At 35.6% G+C, this 21,178-nt stretch overlaps 1 protein-coding gene across 2 annotated transcripts in view; it reads right to left on the bottom strand.

Annotated features, from left to right (window-relative positions):
* WAC (WW domain containing adaptor with coiled-coil) overlaps positions 1-20,940 on the bottom strand; it is a 56,449-nt gene extending 35,509 nt beyond the window's left edge. Inside the window, exon 1 of one of the 2 annotated variants that reach the window (XM_010006968.1) lies at positions 20,745-20,940. In XM_010006968.1, coding sequence (XP_010005270.1) covers positions 20,745-20,883 — 139 coding nt within the window. In that variant the 5' untranslated portion in view covers positions 20,884-20,940. The remainder of the gene's footprint in view (positions 1-20,744) is intronic. The other variant, XM_010006969.1, reaches the window with a different exon arrangement.
* Between the last annotated feature and the right edge of the window lie 238 nt (positions 20,941-21,178).

The raw sequence follows: 21,178 nt of genomic DNA, 5'->3' as shown, positions 1-21,178 counted from the left end.
CACATGCTCGTGATGCACGTGAATAGCAACAAAAATTGAATTTTGTTTTGCATGATGTGACTTTACATGTTACATACATTAGAAAAATCCAGAATGTAGACTTTAATACATATTTGTAAAAGCGGACGTTTAATTTCCATAAATATATGCAAGTAACATATAATTACAAGACCATACTCCTCAGCCAGTTACACCAACAATTTTTTTTTTTAGACATTGATTATGGAGCAAGTTAGCTGCTTAATGTTTCTGTATTAATCATTCTGTTAATAGTCTTTATTACTTTAGTATATCTTTCCCAAATTCTACTGAGATAATATGACTACATTTTTTTCATGTATTTCTGTACTTTGCTTAATGCAAATGCAGCTTAATGTTCATTTCTATAATGAGGTTAAATCACCTCCCTTTTTAAAAGAAAAAAGATTAAAATTCACCAGATGGCTTGTACAGTTTGATATTGGTCACTTCAAAACTTCAAAAAACACCAATGTAGTAATTCACTGTAATCCCATACCATGGATTCAGTAACACTACTTTTTTCAGTGTACTCAAGATGTAGTTGGTGATTTTCAAATACTGTAGTGGTCTAAATACACCACCACAGTGAATCGCATTTTCCAAACATGAGAAAGGGCCAATGACATATGTATTAAATAAATAAAATACTTAAAATCCAACTGTATCCAACTCATAAACAAACTCCTCAGCTTTCAGCCCCTGCGTGGTCTAACAGCTCAGCAACAACCCCCCACCATGCCACACTCTTCCCTGCCGCCCTGGTTCCCAGCCCTGGTACTGAGTCACGAAGCACCTCGGAGAGGAGTATCAGAGCTGCTGCAGCAGTCACACCCACCTACAGCTGGCCCCAGATAGCAGAAACACCCACTATGCAGCAGTTTCTTCATAAGGAGCCCCTAGGCCTCTCCGTGCTGAGCTGCAGTCCTCCCAGCAGAACCCCCAGGCTGCACACCCATGGACTTGCCCTGAATCAGGCAACCTGCCCTACCTGGGCTGGTCTCAGCTGCATAAAAACTCGTCAGGGCTGCTCCAGCAATAGCGATTGCTTCAGGTTGCCATGACAAGTTACATGGGCTTTTAAAAAGGCCAACCATAAATACACACCAGATGGTGTCTAGAATAACTACACGGTGTTATTACAGGTGCAGGTTCACCTCCATTCCTCCATTTTATTTTATGCTACTACTGCTTTACATTTGGATCACTACCCAAACTTCAAGTGAATGATCGTATGAAAAGGCTGCCAAACTGATATTTGCTGTTGGGAAGCTTCCAAGATGGAAGCAGATGATGCTTTGGAGAGCTTAAAGATAATACGTAAAAACCAAAACCGAAACACCAAATTAACCTTGCTGCCTCCGTATAAAAAAGGTACATACCTACATAGCAGTTACCTAGGAATTCTGACAATCCAGGCAAGCAAGCATTGCCAGCTCAGGTTGCCAAGGAAAGTTGCTCAAGATCTTTAAAAGGCCACCAAATGAAAATGGTATGCAGAGAGCATCTGCAAGTGGAGGTCTTCCACTAAAACAAATGAGGTTCACCTTACTGGTATGCTAGCTTTTTCATCATTAGCCAAGCCTAACCCTGAGCCATTTTAAGGTGGCTGTGACTTGCAATCAGCTCTGTCTCCCAGCTGCATGCCTGGCAAAGGAGATTGAGAACAGGATCACTAAGATTAGTCCATACCCTAGAAATAGGCTTGATAAGGTAGACAGCACGCAACTGTCCCTCAAGACATTCAGTTACAGCCCTTCTCACCCCTTCCTCTTACAATTAGATGTTCCTTACTAGTCCCGCTTTCTTCAAGAGAGAGGGATAAAAAGACTTGTTTTTAAAAGGTTTATTAGCATACCTAAAGATTTAGCAATTGTAAATATACATCTTTGATGCACCATAGGGAAATTCATACTGTGTTATAAACCCTTTAATTCAGTTACAGAACACCCCATGGAAATGTTTAGTGTACCATCATTGTGATTTTCCTCAGCTTAATCATGATTTGGGGAGATTTTGTTACATCTGGAAAGAGCTATTCTTAACTGATGGAAGATAGCCAAGAAAGGCATCAGCACTACAGCTATATAAAACTAGTGGTGCAATTGTGTGAGCAGGCCTTCACCAGCCCTATCTCTAGTGATGAACAGGTCATAGTCAGGGTTTAACTAAATCAAGGTTCTGGGACCCAATTCAAAAAACAGCCTATGAATTAATGTCTACTACAGATCTGAGATTCTGCCACACCAAGATACCCTAATGTTTTGGGAAGTAGTCTCCAGATCCCAAGTGCTGAATCCATGACAGTTTGAACTGCAACAAGGCTTCAACATTATGCTGGACTTGGAAAATAGATACAACGTAGGGTAAAATAAAAATATTCCATTTTGCAGAAGAGTCAAGTTTCTCTGGTAACTACCACTTTTAATTAAAGTCTCAATTAACACCACTTCAACTCTGAAATTAAGAGAACTTGAAATTCTGAGTTAGCTAAGGATGAAAGTGCTCTAATAAAGCAAATTATTTATCTCCCTTCTCCTCTGTCATCTTTCAAGAACTAGCTATAAAACTCATTACTTTCCAAAACCTATACAACTATACTAGCAACTACAATATCCATTTGTAACCAGTTAAAATAATTTTTCTTGCTCCTTGATTAGAAGAGTCAAATACATCACCTTAACCTATTTAACTCATTTTAGCTCGTAACATTATACAGTACCATAAACATAAAATCTCCAACCAAAATGCACAAATCAAAACATTGACACACACTGGAGTTATCTTCAGAAGATAATCTACAATCCAGATCAGTAAACAATAAAAAAATAAAATGCTATTTTTCATCATCTTCGAGCTGAGAAATTGGACAGTAAACAAGTTCACACATCTCCACTCACATCCAAGACAGTAAACAAGTTCACACATCTCCACTCACATTTTCAGGTTTTAGCCAGACACAAACAGTAAAATCACCATAGTTACAGTATTATACTGTTGCTCTATGAAATAGTTAACTTTATACAGTCCTATATAGAGCATTTATATTTCCTTTTCAGTCAAATACCTTGTTAATATCCTAACTCTCCTTTTGTCCATAATAAAAGGTGTAAGTACTGAAAATACAAAGGAAAGTTTAGAAATTCTCACCAGCTGGGCAAGAAACACGATAAATACTCCCCAACAGTAACGAGTGCTGTAACTGGAACTTAAAGAAATGCCCCCCTTCACTCCCTCTAGAGGACTCTGGAAGAGTCTTCTGTGCCTAGAAACCAGGCATATTTAAAGAAATACTAGGCAGCTAAAAAGCAGTGAAATTAATTCCATTTATTTCAAGATACTCTTCTGTGACTCCATTTTCTACCTCTTAGCTAATACGGAATCAAATTAAACTAGAGACACTATTAGTACTATTGACACTATTGAACTTCCTCAATATAACAGATACTGTCCAACTGACAGCCATTAATTATTTGTTAAAACACAGAAAAGAATAGCAACTAATTCTCTTTTGAATGAGGCCAAAATATTTTTTTCTATTTTATGGGGATAACTAATTAAGAACTGTTTATTTATGGGAAGCTTAAGTTTAAAGTCTAAAATATGTTTCAACTAACATCTTTGTTACTTTGATGAAAATCTTGGTGCAGAATACTTTCTGAAGCTCTGCATATGGGAGGAAAAAGAGCAAAACACAATAGCAACAGAATACCAAATGCCTCAGCAGTAACTGAACAGGCTATCGTGGCCATTTTTATCTGCCACATGTAAAAGTAATAGGACAAAACACAATTTTTCTTCACTGCATTTTTGTGTGGCCTGCTGTATTGAAATAAAATCTGGCAACTAAAAACATAAATCGTGCAGTTTTTCTAGTAGAGCAATAGCCTTAGAGAACACACCAACTGTGCAGTAACATTTCCCAGAAATTTTTAACATACTAAGTTCAATGAACAGTGCTCTGCCAAGAGAAAGAAAATCTAGCCTGATCACTGTACTGCCCAATTATATATTCATTATGACCACCAAAATAAGTATCTTATACAGTCAACAGTAGCTGTATGAACAAAAAAGCTTATAAAGCCTCATTTCCTTCCCGCTTCTCCTTTCCTACTGAATCTCCTACCCAGGACAGCAGAGTCTATGCTTTTTTGTAATGTTTGATTCACAGGATACTTGTTCTCATCTTTTTCTCCAAGTTACCCATTCACACAAAATGTCATGGAAATTAATAAAAAATGTGAGTATAAACAGACTAAGAGTCACACAAAAGTGGGACAAATGACCAATTAGGGGTGAAAATTACACTTTAAATGTATGGTATCTTTTATAATAGAATTGTTCTTCTAAAATGGTAGTAAGCAAATGCCGCCTCTACAAGGAAAAACCAGGAGCAGTAAATTAACTAAAGTCAAGGGATCGTATTGTTTTACTAATTAAATACTCAAAAGAATGCCAAGATATTACTGAATACTAAAGCAAGAAAAACTAGCTTCAAATGTTATCTTACACATTGCATAACGTAACAGTAGCTTGCTAATTTGCTGTCTTCTGGTTACATTTTTAATTACATCTGCTCAATTTAATTCAGAAACTGAAGTTTAATTTCAGGGCAAAAAGTATACTCTGCTCTAGAAAGAGAACCAGTTATTTGTCCATCAAAAAGGAAAGCAAAAGGCAGTAATAAAATAATTAAAACTAAATCAATCTTCTGAGTACTCACACAACAATCCAGTGACTTACTACTCCAGCAGCTAAAAGGTAGACTGTTTTCCTAGGGTTGTACTTCAGTCTAAATTGATGTAACAGCTTGGGTTGTCCTCACTGGTTGTCCAAAACTTCTTTTTGTCCAACCAACCCCTTCTAATTTGCTCCTTTCCTTTGTACAGCTACAGCAAAATAACTAAATAAATTTTGGTTGTTTTCTTCCTCCCCTCAGCTCATCTCCCAGTAGCAGTAAGAAGTCACTTTTCAACTTAAATATAACTTAGAAAATGATCCAGTGAGTTTCTGGAAGATTCAATAATCAAATGTCCCAAGTCAGATCCTTCAAAAAAGCCTAAGGGTAACTTTACCATCACCTGTAAAAATGTTATTCTTTATTTCTGAAGAGCAATAAGCAGTTATCATTTGAAAGGATTCACCTGTTTCTCCTAAATTAAGGCAAGGTTCAACCAGCTTCTAAACTGAAAGACCCAACAGTTACTAAAGTAGATACTTTTTAAAAAACTTAAATCTACAAGTTGAATTTACATAAATTAAGTACTACAGGTGGACAACCACTTATTCAGATTTACATTTGCCATTTCCTCTATTTGGGTTCACATTACCTGATAAAATTTCTAGCAACATGTTCAACGTCTCTGAGGCACCTACTTTGTTTGAGATCAATCAAATTGAAAAAAGCAGCTTAAGCACTTTTACCCATGGAAAATATTTAAAAAGTACCACGAACTTCAGAAACACTCATATTCCTAACTCTCTACTTCATAACCCCAAAATATCTCAATATGTTCAATAAAAAATAAACTGCTGCTACAGCATTGCTAATAACAGTGAATTTAAAAGTTTTTTTAATCTTGCAACACTTATTAATGTTAGCACATTTGTATTAAGTGGAGAGAGACATTCCTCTCACAAGAAGCTAAAAGCACTTGAGAATAAAGCCAAACTATGCTTTCCTTCTTGACAGTAGCTCAAAAACCATTTAAGTCTCTAATATCTCTAATACTCTAAGAAAGTGCATGAGAGGTTCTTCTGTCCCCAAATAAAAGCTTCATACAGAAAAAGGCTTCTTAATTATTATGACATGCAAAATGAGAAATATTACAACTGACAGCCAGTGTGGATTGGCACAGCACATGGGCAATAGAGTGAATTTCTCCCTTCCAAGCCCTCTCCAGCAACATACCAGGAAACCCAAATGAAGAGCTGTTCCATGAGCATACTGTAATACAGTATTGAGATGGAAGTTTGGAAATCGAGGTCTAACAGCACCACAACAATTCACAATCCTATCTCAGCCAACAATATTTCCACACTCCTGATCAACTAGAGTAACCAGAAGACTGCTTCAGATTGGTCCAATGCCGCCTCAAAGATAACAACTCGACTTCATAAACAGAACAAGAAAGGTGTGAAGAGGATATCAGGTTATGTCAAATAAAGTATTTTAAGGTTTTTATACTGGGTCCTAAGTAGAAACTAACTTTACGGCTAAGAAACTTTCACTTTAATAGAAAACAGTGTGTGTAAAAGCGTACTCGGTGTATGCCACAAAAAAGCATTTCACTTTTGTGAAATGCCCCGAGAGATGCCCCGAATCTCTCTGCAACAACAGATACACAATTAAATGTCGGTAGAGAATTCCACTTTTACAAAGTTTTTATCTCAAAACCCAAGGAACAGACTATGTAGAGAACTCAAGACATTTCTAAAAAATATATTAGGTATGTAGGATATTTAAAAATTATTACCAATAATTTTAAATTATTACAATCCAGACAGACCTTGACAGGCTTGAGAGGTAGGCTCTTGCCTAGTACCTCAAGGGGACCTACAGGAAATCTGGGGAGGAACTTTTTAAAATGCCAGGTAGTAGTAGGACAAGAGGTAATGTCTAAACTGGAAGAGGGTAGATTTAAGACCAGATATTAGGAGGAAATTCTTTAGTGTGAGGGTAGTGAGACACTGGAACAGGTTGCCCAGGGAAGTTGTGGATGCCCCCTTCCTGGAAGTGTTCAAGGGCAGGTTGGATGGGGCTTTGAGCAACCTCATCCAGTGGGAGGTGCCCTTGCCCATGCAGGTGAGTTGGAATTAGATGATCTTTAAGCTCCCTTCCAAGTCAAAACATTCTATGATTCTATGAATAGGCAAATGCTCATAGGCTTTCTGAAAATTAGGCTTAAGGGTTACTAAAACTGGATAAACAAATCCCTTAACATTGTGAAGGGTGGGATGGGAGTCACAATTTTTAATTTTAATTCAAGGACCTCCACAAAGAACATAAGACAAATATATTGGAAGAAACATTTATGTTTATCAACATATACCTTGGTGATATTATATGGATGTTGCTTAAGTGCACACAATTTCTAAAAACTGGGTATTCCAATGTTTTAAGATTACAAACAGCACTGTAATACTACGAAGGACTGATACACCATAAACTGGTCATCACCGACAGAAGTTTGAATAAAGTCAGGGGACATACAAAACATTTTCTGCTTACACAGAGGAAAAAAAAAAAAAAAAAAGCAGTGGCCAGAGAACAGCTCTGGGACTACTCATCCATTTTCTAGGTATCAACAGCACCAAATCAGTCATCCCACTCAGAAGCTCCACCAACTAAGGAAGGTATGACAACTTATATGTCTGTGACAAAACCCACTGACTAAAAAGTAAGACTAAGAAATAGGTCATGCTGTTGAGCAACTCTCAATTTTCTTTTTACACTTTGGGGACAGTTTACTGGGGACAAAGAACTTTAGCAGGAGATTCTGTGAATGCAGTATTACTTACTAATTCGTCTGCAGATAAGTTTCCATTACTCTGTTTAAAATAAGGAAGATGAAGATGCAGCTCGTCATGACCACATGTAGTGCTATGTGACAAATGCTTGCAACCTTAATCCCATTTTAAAGTTTCCTTCATTTCAGTTGAGCATGTCACCATTTAGAATCAGCAACTCTTCAAGTGCATGGTGTTGTACAAAGGTTAAAAAAGAAATCTCAGAAAACACTATCGCAGTCCTGAAAAAGGCCAGTCTCCGATATAACACACCTATATCCTTACTGAAAAGGTGTGGCAGAATCAATGCCTAATCACATTTTTTAAGAGGCAACAAGAAAAATGACACTATGTATCTCCCTCTTTAAACGTGCCTTTAAAATATTAACTGTAAGTCACAATTTCAGATTTGTATCTCAAGAGACATCAGGTATGGCTACCCTCCAAAGGCATGCAGAATTCTGTCTCATTCAGTTTTATGTTTATTGTGTAGGCTAACACAAGAAAGCCTTATTTGTCCTCCAGTTACTTAATAACCATATCTGACAAGAACCAAACTCCAATACAAGACCACTGCTTGGGTGCTATTAGTGTTTGCTAGTTGAAGAGAACTTAGCTTGTCTTATGAGATTACCACAACATCCTTGAAATTTTAATTAACGCATCACAAATGAGAAAATAGAACTTGGAAATATTTAGTATTAGAAACAGCAATTGCTCAATCCACTTTTATAGAATAACCTGTGAAATGATTAGGCTTAAACAAACTATTCTTTCTGTTCAGGACATGCTATACAACATACTTATTTATTAAAGTATTCATAGGTAACATGTACCAGGATTTTAATTTTATGCTTACTTTATCTTCAACTGGGAATTGGTTTTGAAAAGAAGAGATGCTAGTAACATTCTGGAAAACAACCAGTCCAATCAATTTGGTCAAATAGAAGTTTTTAATAAAAAAAACCCAACACAAAAGGACTGCTGTCCCAGGGCCCAAGGTGGAAGGGCAGAGGTGGGAAGCAAGGATCCACCTAAGAAATAACATATATAGTGTTGTGGTTTTAATATAACAGATTCACAGCCCTATTTCCAGGCTGGACGTTTAGCTTGATTTAATATAGGTATTGTGCATTACGGTGTTTAAGTAGAAAAAGCACAGCAGCTGGCAAGACAATTCTTCCTTCTTTCCATTAAGAAATTCTTAAATATACACTTTGACTTTCAACTGGAGTTCTCCTAGAATTTCCTCACTGGAGGAAAACACTCCTCTCCACAGAAGCCACAGCTATGTTTACAAAATGAAAATCTATGTTCTAAATGTCTGGTTGCTTAAATGTTTCATTTTATTTCCCTAGTTAAGTAAACACTCTCAAAAGAACTATACAGAGGCTGCAGTATTTTGCCAATAAAAGAGGTTAACCTGACACTACTTGAAGAGGATCATATTATTTCTTGTATTAAATCAAGTAGAAGTAGTATTCTTCCAAAAGAAAAGAGCAGTTTTGAAAATTAGATCTGTGTTAACCTGTCAGCAGCAGGTATGTGAATGAGCAAACTACTCACACTACTTAACTAGAAGAGCTCTAACATCAGTGGGAGTTCATTCAACGGCGATGCCTGACATGAACGCACCATCATCCAGAAGAATGTAATAACGTGAAATAAATGCAAGCAGAATAAATCAGTCAACTGCATCACCTAGCCTGTACAGAAGTGCATTACCCAATTTGTACAGAAGAGTTTATGTACCCATGTGCAGTATCTTTAATTATATGTTTTAATAAAAAAATTATTATTCAGATTTCCTCCACATTTGGGAATGAGTAAGTATGCTTGTAACATAATAAATGAGATGATCAGGACAGATCATAATTTTTTTTTCTCCATTTTTGCTACTGATAGATATTAATAATTTATTAGTCTGTTGCTCTAGCAAACTCAGTAAAAAATCTACCCAGGAAAGTAGTGAAGAAGCCTGTTGCTTTGGAGGACATAAAACAGCATGACCTTTACAAAATCTAGGAAATCAAGGGAGAGGAATAAATCCGTGTAACTGGGATGGAGCTATAGATACTGCTGCTTAAAAATAATTTCAGAAAGCCCAACATGCCTAAAGAAAGATATCAGAATTCTATGATAATATGTTGAAATTCAGAATGTTTCTCTTCCAAAAAATAAGCTTAAAAACCAAAAAAATTAGTCTTCCTAAGGATACTGAAATTGCTACAGCAACAGATGTAACAGGTTCAAAAAAAAAAGCAGGAGGGGTTTTTTGGGAAGTTTAACTATGCTGAAATCTTTTCTGTAAGAACGTGCCAATATTGGCACTTTAACACAATAGAACAGTTTCAATCTAGTAACATCTAATATTAACATGCCCATTATTACACATGATTTTTCAAATTTATTTTGCTTTCTTTTAACAAAACAGCTGATCTTCAGATTCTTAGAATAAAAAGATTAAAGGGCACTACTGTCAAAACCATAATCACTAAAATCTTCTCAAACCTTCAGATACAGTTACAAAATAAATTTGAACTTCTCACTTAACCAAAACAGGACAAAAAAAGTTCAAGTTTACACTAAAAATATAAATTACACAGTAAATATAATAATATATATTTAATATATAATAATATATTTTTTTTAATGTAGTATATTTCAACATGTTTAAGTATTAGCTGATTACATTTTGTTTCTATGGAAATTTATCAGCATGTTCACAAGCTTTCCTCTGGCAGGCAGCTTCTAAGACAAAACAACTGCACAGCATAACCACAGTACCAGTTTTCAAGTACACTTTTCAAGGTAAAATAGCAAGCAGTAGTAAATTCAAGATCCATGGTATTTCGGATTAAACTAGCCATGTGAACTCTCAAAGTACGAAAGTGGTAGAAGGAATTCCATGTTGTCACATGAGCTGGTCCCACAAAAAAACCCAAACCAACAACCCACACCAATTTTATAGTAGGAATTTCCTGAGCCACAAAACCATATGCCTTCAACCACTGTCTCTTAAAACCAGAGAAGGTAGGAACTGATCAAACTACATTTTCTAACCAAATACATAAACATACAAAATTATATTTTTGAAACATGCAGCTTTTTCCTGCATTTAAAAAAAAAACAAATATCACTAATATTTTTAAAGAAAAAATAAATAAAAAACACTGACCACAGTTTCATTTGGTTAAGTCATTGCGTATCTTGACTTCATTATCTTATATATTTGAAAGCTGTCCTAGCAAACACTATTTAAAGAAAAGCTTTGTCTACTAAATGTTACAAGTTGCTTCTGCCTATAACATGCCTCTGTAAGAAGTTCTGCAATACACAATTTCTGTTGAACAAAAACTTTTGTATTAGAATTGAGAATAAAATAAGATTCTAAATATGTTTAAATTCTCAGTACACAAACAAAAACTTGAACTAGTAAACAAGATGAGGTAAGAGAACCAACAGAATTAAAAAAAACACGTTTTACACATAACCCTATGTATTGCGGGGACAAAAGAAAGATAATTTTAGCTTCTGGATTCTCTAAATTCACTTCACATTATCCTGCACAAATGTAATCTAGATACAGCAACTTAAAGAGTACAGCATTTCTCTATCCCAAAGAGAAATCTTTTATCTACAGAAGCTATCGATTACTCTTCAACTTTCATATTAACAAATTTAACTTGAAAAGCAAAGGTATGCTGCGACGTGGTGAGGGGGGAAGGGAAAGGCCTTACAAGTAACTCTAAGAAACATGTCAGCCAAGCACATGAACCTTTCTGTAACAAGTTCTTCAGGAAAAGAAAGCAAGAATTTTAAGAAGAAATTTATGTTCTGTCATATGCAAACTCTGCAAGTCTAAAACAGCAATGCCATTTTAAGATAATCAAGGTACTGTCCAACCAAATAAAGCTGTGTAGCTATGGCCAACAAACTAAAATCCAATCTGGTAAACACATATATTGGTGAAAAGCATCAAAAGCCTGCTTTAAAGCAGAAGTGTGCAATCATCTTTGAAGAAATACACTCTACATGCTAAGTCTGGTCAAAACTGTAATGAACTGCAAATAAATTCTGAACAATTTACATGGCAAGACAGTTCAGAGATCAGATCACCTAGATTATATTCAATCCTAGTACGTTTTTAGTATAGCTGCTCCTAGAAAAAGTATGTGCTGATAAAAGCACACAAAACTTATAACTGTACCAGTGCATCTGGAAATACTGAATTTAACTGCAAATAGATCTGTCACCATTCCACCTGACCACACAACAGCACTCAAAACACATTCTTAATGACAAAAAAAATAAACACACAACACAATATAAAACACATTCACAGGTTCATAATCCTCACATGTCATGAGCCACGATCAACCACTTGGGGGAGGACGGGAAAGTCATCAGAGGAATGCTACTTAGAAAGTTAATTTACAATATTTAATCCCTTTCAAGATGAAGTCACACTAATCTACAACATTTTAACTAGGAATACTCACATTACTCTCTTAGCTATCAGTGGACTTCTGACCAAATAGTTCAATTTTCTGCATTAAACCAACCTTAGAGAATTGTCTTTTAAGTCATCCAGTTTCAAAACTTTCACTCCTGCAAAACTTACAAAAATAAATCATTCCAGCTGTTACTAATGGTAAAAATTGTCAAAAATTTCTGTTTTCTGAATATTTAGGTTAAGCTAATTGGATCTTGCCCTTTTGTTTGCTACATTCAAGAACTCATAAGTAAAGCATTTCTTTTTGTCTGTAATTATTAATCAAATAAACCTCAAGTCTCAAGTCTCTCCTTCTAATGCATTACTTTGAATTGCAGTCATTTTCTTGCCTCTTCTCTGAAAACCTGCAGCTCTGCATACCTTCTGAACTGTGAGAATCAAAATAGCAACCATATTCCAGTAGCTGTCACATTAGCACTACGAGGTAATCTCTCTAGTCCTACTTGATATTCCTCTGATCATATATCCTTTCTGGCTAACACTGCACTCAGTATTTATGCTCTTAACTGTGCATGAGTTTCATATCTGTTTTAAGAGTCATTGCTCTGCACAGTATCTACTTTCTACAAAGTTTTAAACTCCTTCCTGTAGTCTCCTTCCTGTGACTTTTTACACAGTGGACCACTTTTACATGCTCTTGTAGATTAATTACCATTTTCTCTTTTACATAACTTCACTACCTCTGTACCACTGAACTAGTTTATTATTTGCCTTTCAGTATCAAGTTACTGGTAGTGTAAGAAGGATCCTATGATTTCTTTCTTGTAGATAAAAGAAAATATTGTTATTACTCAGGCCCAAGAGCAAATCTATGCACATTTTATAAATATTTTTTTAAGAAATCATGTCATTTGATGATGACAAGTCTTATATTTTTGGCATCTATCAGATCTACAAAACATACAATGTAAACAGCACTTCCTTAGTTAAATATCTCAAAATACTTTACTCTGGCTAAGAACTACCAAGACAGCAGGTCAAAGAAGTTAGTTGACATGTATCAGAAAATTAATGACAGAAGTTTTAACAGAAAAAAAGACCTCCTGAAGATTCCTGATGCCCTTCAAAACACTGGAAATTTAGCTCTGGAAACTCATTGTTCGAATCTCTGACTGCCTTGCTCTTGTCACAAAGCATTCCAATACTGCATTACATCTCTTTTTTAGTGATGACAAAAGCAGGTTAGTAGCATTTTTAGCATACCTCTGCTGTAGAGAAGAAGTTACATTTTTAAATTGGGGCAGAAAAAGATACAGCATTAAACTTCCACATACTGCTCCGTAGCAACTCTTCTCATTACAGTAGCCACAATAAGGAATAGAAAGAATGATTATCCCAGAGTACTGTGCGGTCTAATAAACAAAGCTATGTAGGCTTCTTGTTTTCCATTAATTTCAAACATAATATAACATTGCTGCATGCATGGAAATGTAATTCAAGACCATAAAAGCTTACTAGACATCTCTTAACACATCTGGTAAGAAAAGTGAATAGTGTCAGTCATCTGCTCGAAAATTTCTTCCCCCTTTCTAGTAACTTGGAGGACAGACCTTCCAAATGGACATTATTCCTGGATACAGCTCTAGTCTACTTCTAGTCAGTAGGCAAATACAATTTGTGCCTTGAAACATGCATTTATTCACAAGCTTGAAAGTAGGGAGAAAAATTAAGAACTGTGCAAGAGGAAAAGGGGGGATGCAAAAGTTTGTATAGCAGAACTCCAGGCAATTTCATTTAGAGGTTTCTTTTTGCTGTTGGAAGTTCTGAGAAAAACTTTCTGCAGCAGGTAAATAAATACTAAATTCAAGAGGTGTCTTTGTATAATTTAGGAAGTGTTTAAAATTTACAGGATCAGCAATTTGTTTTAGAATCTTCCACTTCAGAAATTGATCCAGTTTTGTTCCCTATATATTCATTACCAAACTTTCCACTTACTACACATGAATGAATTTAACATTACTGTTTCACAAAGCACTTCCAACAAAAATGCCAACAAATTAAAATTTTAGCCTACACGATAATTCTAAGATTACTTCCTGTGCATACAGCTGCAGGCAGAAAGCTCTGATTTCAGAAACGGGAAAAATTATTCAGCAAAAATTTGCAAAGTCACAATTGCTTTGGTTAGTATTTTTAAAATAGGCACAAGCACTGAAGGGATACAGGTTCATATAAAACTCCAGATATTAATTCCTTGTGTGATTGGGCTCATACTTTCAAATGGAAAATCACATTCATAAAAAAGGAAACCCACCCAAAAATCTGTAAAACAACAAAAAGAAGCTCATTCATTTACTACAAGCGAAATATTATTGGAATAAAGGAACAGCTAGTAAACTTAAATACTTTTTCTAGGGTAGTTTTGTTGTTACAGTCTGGGAAGTCTGTTAAAGACCTTCAAGAAAGGAAACAATCTTCTAGTACTGAAGAACACTTGCAATCAAGTACAACAAAGTCTGATTAAGCCCTTTTCAAGAGAAAACAAGAGGATAACAAATCTTACTCCACATAAATAAATGTTTCTCTTTTTCAAGGGCTACATTTCATTCCAGAAAGGATTATTTTTTATACCATAACAAACTACTGACAAAGCATAAGCCTAGAGAGAAGCATCAGTGTTGAGAACTGCCTTCCATTGCCAGTATATTATTTTATTTTTCTTACTAAAGAACTAAATAAGGAATAATTTATCTGTACATTGAGAGTTTTGTTTGTTTCCTGGAAGTGCCTATGAAATTGTATAAAAGCCTGACTTAATACATATATGTAGTTAAAACTTCAGGTCAAGTGCCATCAAGTCATTATTCTTCACAGTACAGTTAGTACAGCAAAAGAGACAAAACAGAGGCAAAGTTTTGTTTTGCAAGTTCTGCATAGTTTAAATGATACTTGGCTTAAACAATACTTTATATAGAATAAATATAGAATATATACAGAATATAGAAACAGCAGGGAAACCAAATGTAAACTCTAATTAAACAGTACTTCTCTTTGAAAGCCATTGTGCTCCAAACAGCGGTCAAAGAACTAACTTAAATCAAGGGCCATAAGAGAATACAGAGTAATCCCAGTAAAAAAAGCTACATCATTTACAAATTGCTCTTTTCTATGGCCTAGCAGCAAGCAGCTCATTTGAAACTAACAGTTTGCTTTGTTCCTTTCACCATCAGAAAAGCAACCCAAAAGTACAAGTTTAATAGACTGCATATTTCATTTCTACAGTTAGCGGTTAGAAGCACACGTTAAGAATGCTAGGTAGAAATCAGTCCCTAAATAACTTTCGAAATCTTGAACATAGTATTTTCCCTTTTCTAAAACATAAAATAACTTACATACAGAAGCTTACCAGGTCTAGCTATTATTCTGACTTGCACATATTATTATAGTTACAATCCAAAACCTAAGTTTATGAGTTACTAAAGTACTTCAAGATATGCATTTCCTTAAACAGATCAACCTTTTGTTGATTTTCCCTAAAGGGAAACTTTCAAAGGATCTGTTTACAGATCTGTGGTTTATATGCTAGCAAATATAATAAAGTAAGAACAGTAAGTGAAATTGGAAGTTCCCAACATCTAAGTCCTTAACAGCAATGAATTTTGGGAAGTGGCTGCAACTTCCACTTCAGATAAAGTCTCCCATTAATCTTTACACCAAACACTTAAAACTTAATTACAAGAAACAGATGATCCCGGACACCTACATGCATAAAGATTTAATACCATCATATTAATATAATAATTCCTTCCTAGTACAAATAATTGAAAATTAGGTTTTTTTAGCTTCCATCCTATGCTTTTTAAAAGCAAGCTTTGCAACTATTTTCCAAAAGCAATTTTGAACACCTAAACATCAAAATTTTAAAAGCACATGTAAGAGTTACATTCTTTTACTGTGATTGGATGATCACATACTTCCCAATTTCTCTTCTATTAGAGATCCTCTCAGCAGAGTAACAAAAAACAAAGCAGTGGCTATACAACTGATGTAGCAAAAACTCACTTCAGTAACATTGCCAAATATACTGAGTAAAGGTAAAGCTACTTTCTAAAATTTCTAAACATCTAAAGCAAACTTAAAATTACACCCCCAACTGGAGGTACTAGTACCAGTGAGACTTGAAAGAAAGCTTTTTATTAAAATTGTAAAACAACAGACATTTTTTTTAATCCAGAGAAAAGCTTTTAATAGGTGAATGGTCCCAAAACCAATTGTACTCATCTTAAAAAAATAAAAGCCACCTACCCATCTCCTTTAGAGCCATCCAGATAGCCAGTACTCAAGGAACAGTGGTGTGAATCATCCCTTTCACACTTGGATGTTGGGGGTGTGGGATGTTCAAGCATGCTTCATGGACAGCCTACTCATTTGTGATCAAACTTCTCTCATCCCAGCTTTGACCATACAGTCAGTTACAGTGAGAAAACAGTTCTCATAGTAATGAATAATTACTTTAACATTAACAGCGCCTAATACTAACTAGATAGAATCTATTCCAGCTTCTTCCTCAACCCTTTGCTATGCTTCATTACCCTCAGACTTCCCCTCTTCACCTACCCTGCAATTTCCTCTTTCCAATGCACATTGCTCAGGCAGCTTCCAGTCTCTTGTACCTGCCCTAATGCCCAGTTTGTTTCTGACTGTTGGTCAATGATCACACTAATTTAATCAGCAGTTATCCTCCTGTCCTCCCCTACCGTGAGGGTTGCTAAGACAGGAAAAAAAAGATAACTCTCTGCTTCCAGCTGTTCACTGTCCCTTTGCTATGAGGACTCTGAACTCCTTCAGGAACCACCAGAAACAAAGCAAGCCAACACTTGGTGACAGAAGCTGCCACCACTACTTTGACAGGAAGTAAGGATTTGGTCTCTAATAACACTAGGATTTTGAATCTTTGAACTGTATCACAGTCAGTAACAGTGGGCATTGACAGTATTCTCAATTGCCAATTAAAAAAAAAATATGCAAAAGAAGCACATTCACAAGTTCAGTTATAATCTGGAATTTAAATATCACAATATTTTATGCTGTGTACATTAATATTCTCCTTTTGCTATTTTAAACAATTCAGTAAGATTACAGCATGGAGCAATACAAAGTCTCTTAAACCTAAATGCGGCAAAACACTCAGTAACTTCTTCAAAATGAGAAACAACTGAGTGCACATGGCTTAAGTAAACTAACTTTTTTTGCAGAGTTCTACTATGTATGTCAGTCATTCTGCTCCATACACTGAGAAGGAAAAAAACATCCTTTCCTACTTTTCTACTAAGGGTTGCATTTTGTAATTTTTATTCCTACATTATCTCCCTTACCGCATTGCCAAAGCTACCCTCCTTATCTGGCCTCTTTGCTTTCCTCTACATCACCATCACCACATATGTGTTTCAGAAGTTCTAAAACTTTCATCTGCGCTCAGTCTGTCCATCCTCAGGCATGAGAGCCCTCAAATCTTTGTACTTCCCTTTTTTGTTTAATGGAAACACTTTTCCACTTCTAAAAGACCCTTCGTAATTCCATTCCTTGTAAACAATGCTAGCTTTAAGTCCCTGTTTGTTACTGTTAAGGAACTTCACACTTGAGTTGGTCTCATAAGACCCCCTAATCTCTTCAAACTCCACACTTGCCTATAGCAGCTGACCTAGAAATAAGAGATGCACTGAGGGGGGTAGCTGTTCATTATGTTTTAAACACTTGTGTACAGAGACAATGTCCCCATGCACAAGAGCCTGAAAGCAAGAAGAAAGTTACCAGTTTTTTGATATGCTTGACGTACAAGTACTCTTTGGAAACCAGGGATGTGACAAAAACTTGAAGTACTCTACTGTGTTTATTCCAAGGTAAACTTGGAAGTCTCTCCCCAGAGAAACGATCATTTCTGTTTGTAGTCTCTTTCCACAGAAACCATGCAGTAAGCAACTTTGAAAAATGCTTTGCTTGCACTGTGTCTGTATGGAGGGCTTACCCATAACACACGTTTTAAAACCTTAATTGAAAGCAATTGAATTTCTTACCACGGATTACAGTTCTACAAATACAAAAGATTCTGCTATGAGTATTACAAAAATAAGCTGCAACAACAAATACCTTTATACCAAAGGTATCCACAGGGGGAATTCTACCATTTTTGAGTTATTAATTTTTACTCAATTTAATTACAGCTTACGTTCTATATGTGTGCACCTAAATCTTTAAATGACATTCAGCCAGTTGTCTTTACCACAAAAAAAAAAGTGAGCTAGTCATGACTAAAAGAATCCCAACTATCAGCATGCTACACCACTGAATCCTGCAGTTTCACTTCAGAGCAAAAATCACTGAAAGATACATAGGAGTGACTTTTTAAATGCTGACTTGAAAAATTAGGTTAATTCAGCTTTACATTCAGCAGTAGTTCAGAAGTAAATACTGGAGATTTTTCAATGAGGTTCGTTTTGTTAAGTCCAGCTACATCACAAGGCAGTAACACCTTTGCAGTAACGCCAAATCAAGCATCACCAATTAAAAAAAAAATTAAATGCATAGCTAGAACAGAAAAAAAACAAACTCAAAAGACCCATGTTTTTATTCCCCCAGGAAGAGTATAAAAAGACAACAATCCAGAAAACTGCAGCAGCAGCAAAGTCAGTTAATACTCTTCAGTCATATCTGGCCTTCAATGAAATTTTTTTCATTTTCCAGTGTGTCTATAATTGCAAAACTAAGGGAATACTGCATCAATAACAGTATCTTAGCGTGATTCAATACAGAGAACATGGTAAATTATTAGATTATGTCTTTTGTGTATCAGCAATATGCAAATGTTTATAATACCATAGTATTTAATATATATTCTAACACCTACCTTCAATTCACACTGACAAAAGATTTAGGAAATGAAGGTTGATATCCGCCTGCTCAAATCTGCTCAGCTTTGGTTTACTACATACAACACACAGGATCTACCACTACTTTGGTTGCTTTCAATGTATTTTTAAAAGGTAACAGTGAGGCAAAACTGACCTTATTAACAACACAACAAAAAAATAGCTTATTTTCATTAAATAGTACAAATGTTCATCTTTTAAAACTAGCAATCTCCCTCAGACTGTTGAGGACTACTTCCTTCTCCTATCAACAGATGATGTGCAAAGGACCACTTTCTGATCAGAATAAAGCAAATTTTCCACTGTGTTAACAGCTTGGGGAAGGAGAACATATAGTGGGATAGTGTTACTACCACTTACAAAACTACAAATAATTCATTTTCTTTCACTGTTACTGTATACATCCATGCTTCAGGTCATTCTTTAACATACCCAGCTGGACTCAGGGACAATTTCAGAATGTCTTCTCTATCTTAAAAACAAGTCCAACACACAAATAAGCAAATACACTCCCCATGTAGAGCCTCATTCTCCATATGTTTTTACATGTACATAACTAAATGTAGCTCCACTGAAGCAGAAAGCATTACTGACTGTAACAAAACTAAGCAGTATTGCAAGAATATGTTGGACAAGTATCTTTGGACAGGCAAACAGGAAATACAGGACACGTCTGTGTCCTGAAGAGTAGCACAGAGCAGGAGCCTACTGGCCCTGCGTATGCATTTAATTCTGAGAATAATTTACTTTTGAATATTATCAGATATAATGAATACCTCTGTGCTAACAAAAGATGTGCTTTTATATTCCTCCACAAAATAGTATCACATCACCAGTGGTCTACAGAGTCTCTGTATTAATTCAAAGGAAAAACAAATAGGAAGTGTAAAAATGCTCAGGTACCATAAACAAGTGTGTTGTGTGCAACTACTATTTCCTAAAAGGTACTTACATACATCTTCTTTATTTTACCTTAACTATTATAACAAGTAACAACAGTGCAATAATAAATATATCTATATACAGAACAAAGAAACACTGACTTAAAGCTTTAAATTCCCCACTTCAACACTTTATAACTTCAGACGAAGTACAGTGCTGGTAAAACAGAAAACATGACTCCAAATTCAGTCAGCAACCGGAGTTTTCTAAACAGCAACTGTTACCATTTTTTATTAAAAAGAAAATCCTACTGTTTCCTTTCTCTAAGAAGAGAGGATAGAAAGTAACACCAAATTAAAAATATAAAGGATATTACTACTGTCTGTAATACCCTGTAAAAAGACAGGAGGCTGACTTTACTATGAGCAGTCTTCCCTAAGCACCTGCCAAGAAAGGCTCTAGTTAAGTACTACTTTTGATTATCATTTTCTGATTTTTAAGTTCCACACAGCAGCTAAACACAGGATTTTTTTCATTTCTTAACAGTTTTAGTCTGCAAAGTACATAGCACCACAGGACAACAAAGTTATTAGAAAAAATAATTCAGTCTCTAAAACAGCTAGTATCTATTGTTACTGAAAATTCCAGAATATTATTTCATGTTATCAAATGTTGCAGTATGTCTCAAGTGAGACTGGCAGTTTAGAAAAGAGAGAGAGGTTTACTTTATCTCTGTGGCTGTAAAAAAACCTACCATACCTGTAAAAGTAACATAATTAATAGACATTACAATGCCTGAATGACTGCTTCCAATGAAACTTGCACTGCAGTCTTCCAAGCACGATACAAAGCACATTTTGTGTAGTACTTGTCACCTGAGCAAGAATGGCTAAATTTTAATATTGATGATAAATTAGTAATTGCTTAATAAGGGTTAATTAAAGGTAACTCACCACCATCCCTCTCTCTAACTCTGTGAGTATGCACACTTTTTGCTTTACTGTGCCCTGTGTTGTCCCCATACTTGTTCTCAGGGCTATCGGAGCGCCGCAGCATCTTGTTTGGCGGTGAAGGATCCGCGGCATCGCGCATCTTGTCATGCCGGTGGTCGCCGCCGCTGGCGGGGTGACTCTTGGATGAGTACTTAAGAGCCTGTAGCAAGCACAAGAGAACAGGCATTGACATCAGATTTGGAGTTACAGAACTGATGTGAAAGAGTTATTTTTTTAAATGTTACATCTTTCCAAAACACCTTCTGAAGTTAATTAATTTTCATTTCCTATCCTTGCAATCAGCATTAGTCTTTCTAACTTTAATTACCAATATTAATGCAACAAGTGCTGTAATTAGAACTCAAACCATTTTCTCCCACTATTACACCAAACAT

Source organism: Chaetura pelagica, unplaced genomic scaffold (genome assembly GCF_000747805.2).
Source record: "Chaetura pelagica isolate M959 unplaced genomic scaffold, ChaPel_1.0 scaffold17, whole genome shotgun sequence".
NCBI classification, from domain to species: Eukaryota; Metazoa; Chordata; class Aves; order Apodiformes; family Apodidae; genus Chaetura; species Chaetura pelagica.
This window is presented reverse-complemented; position numbering and strand designations above follow the sequence as displayed.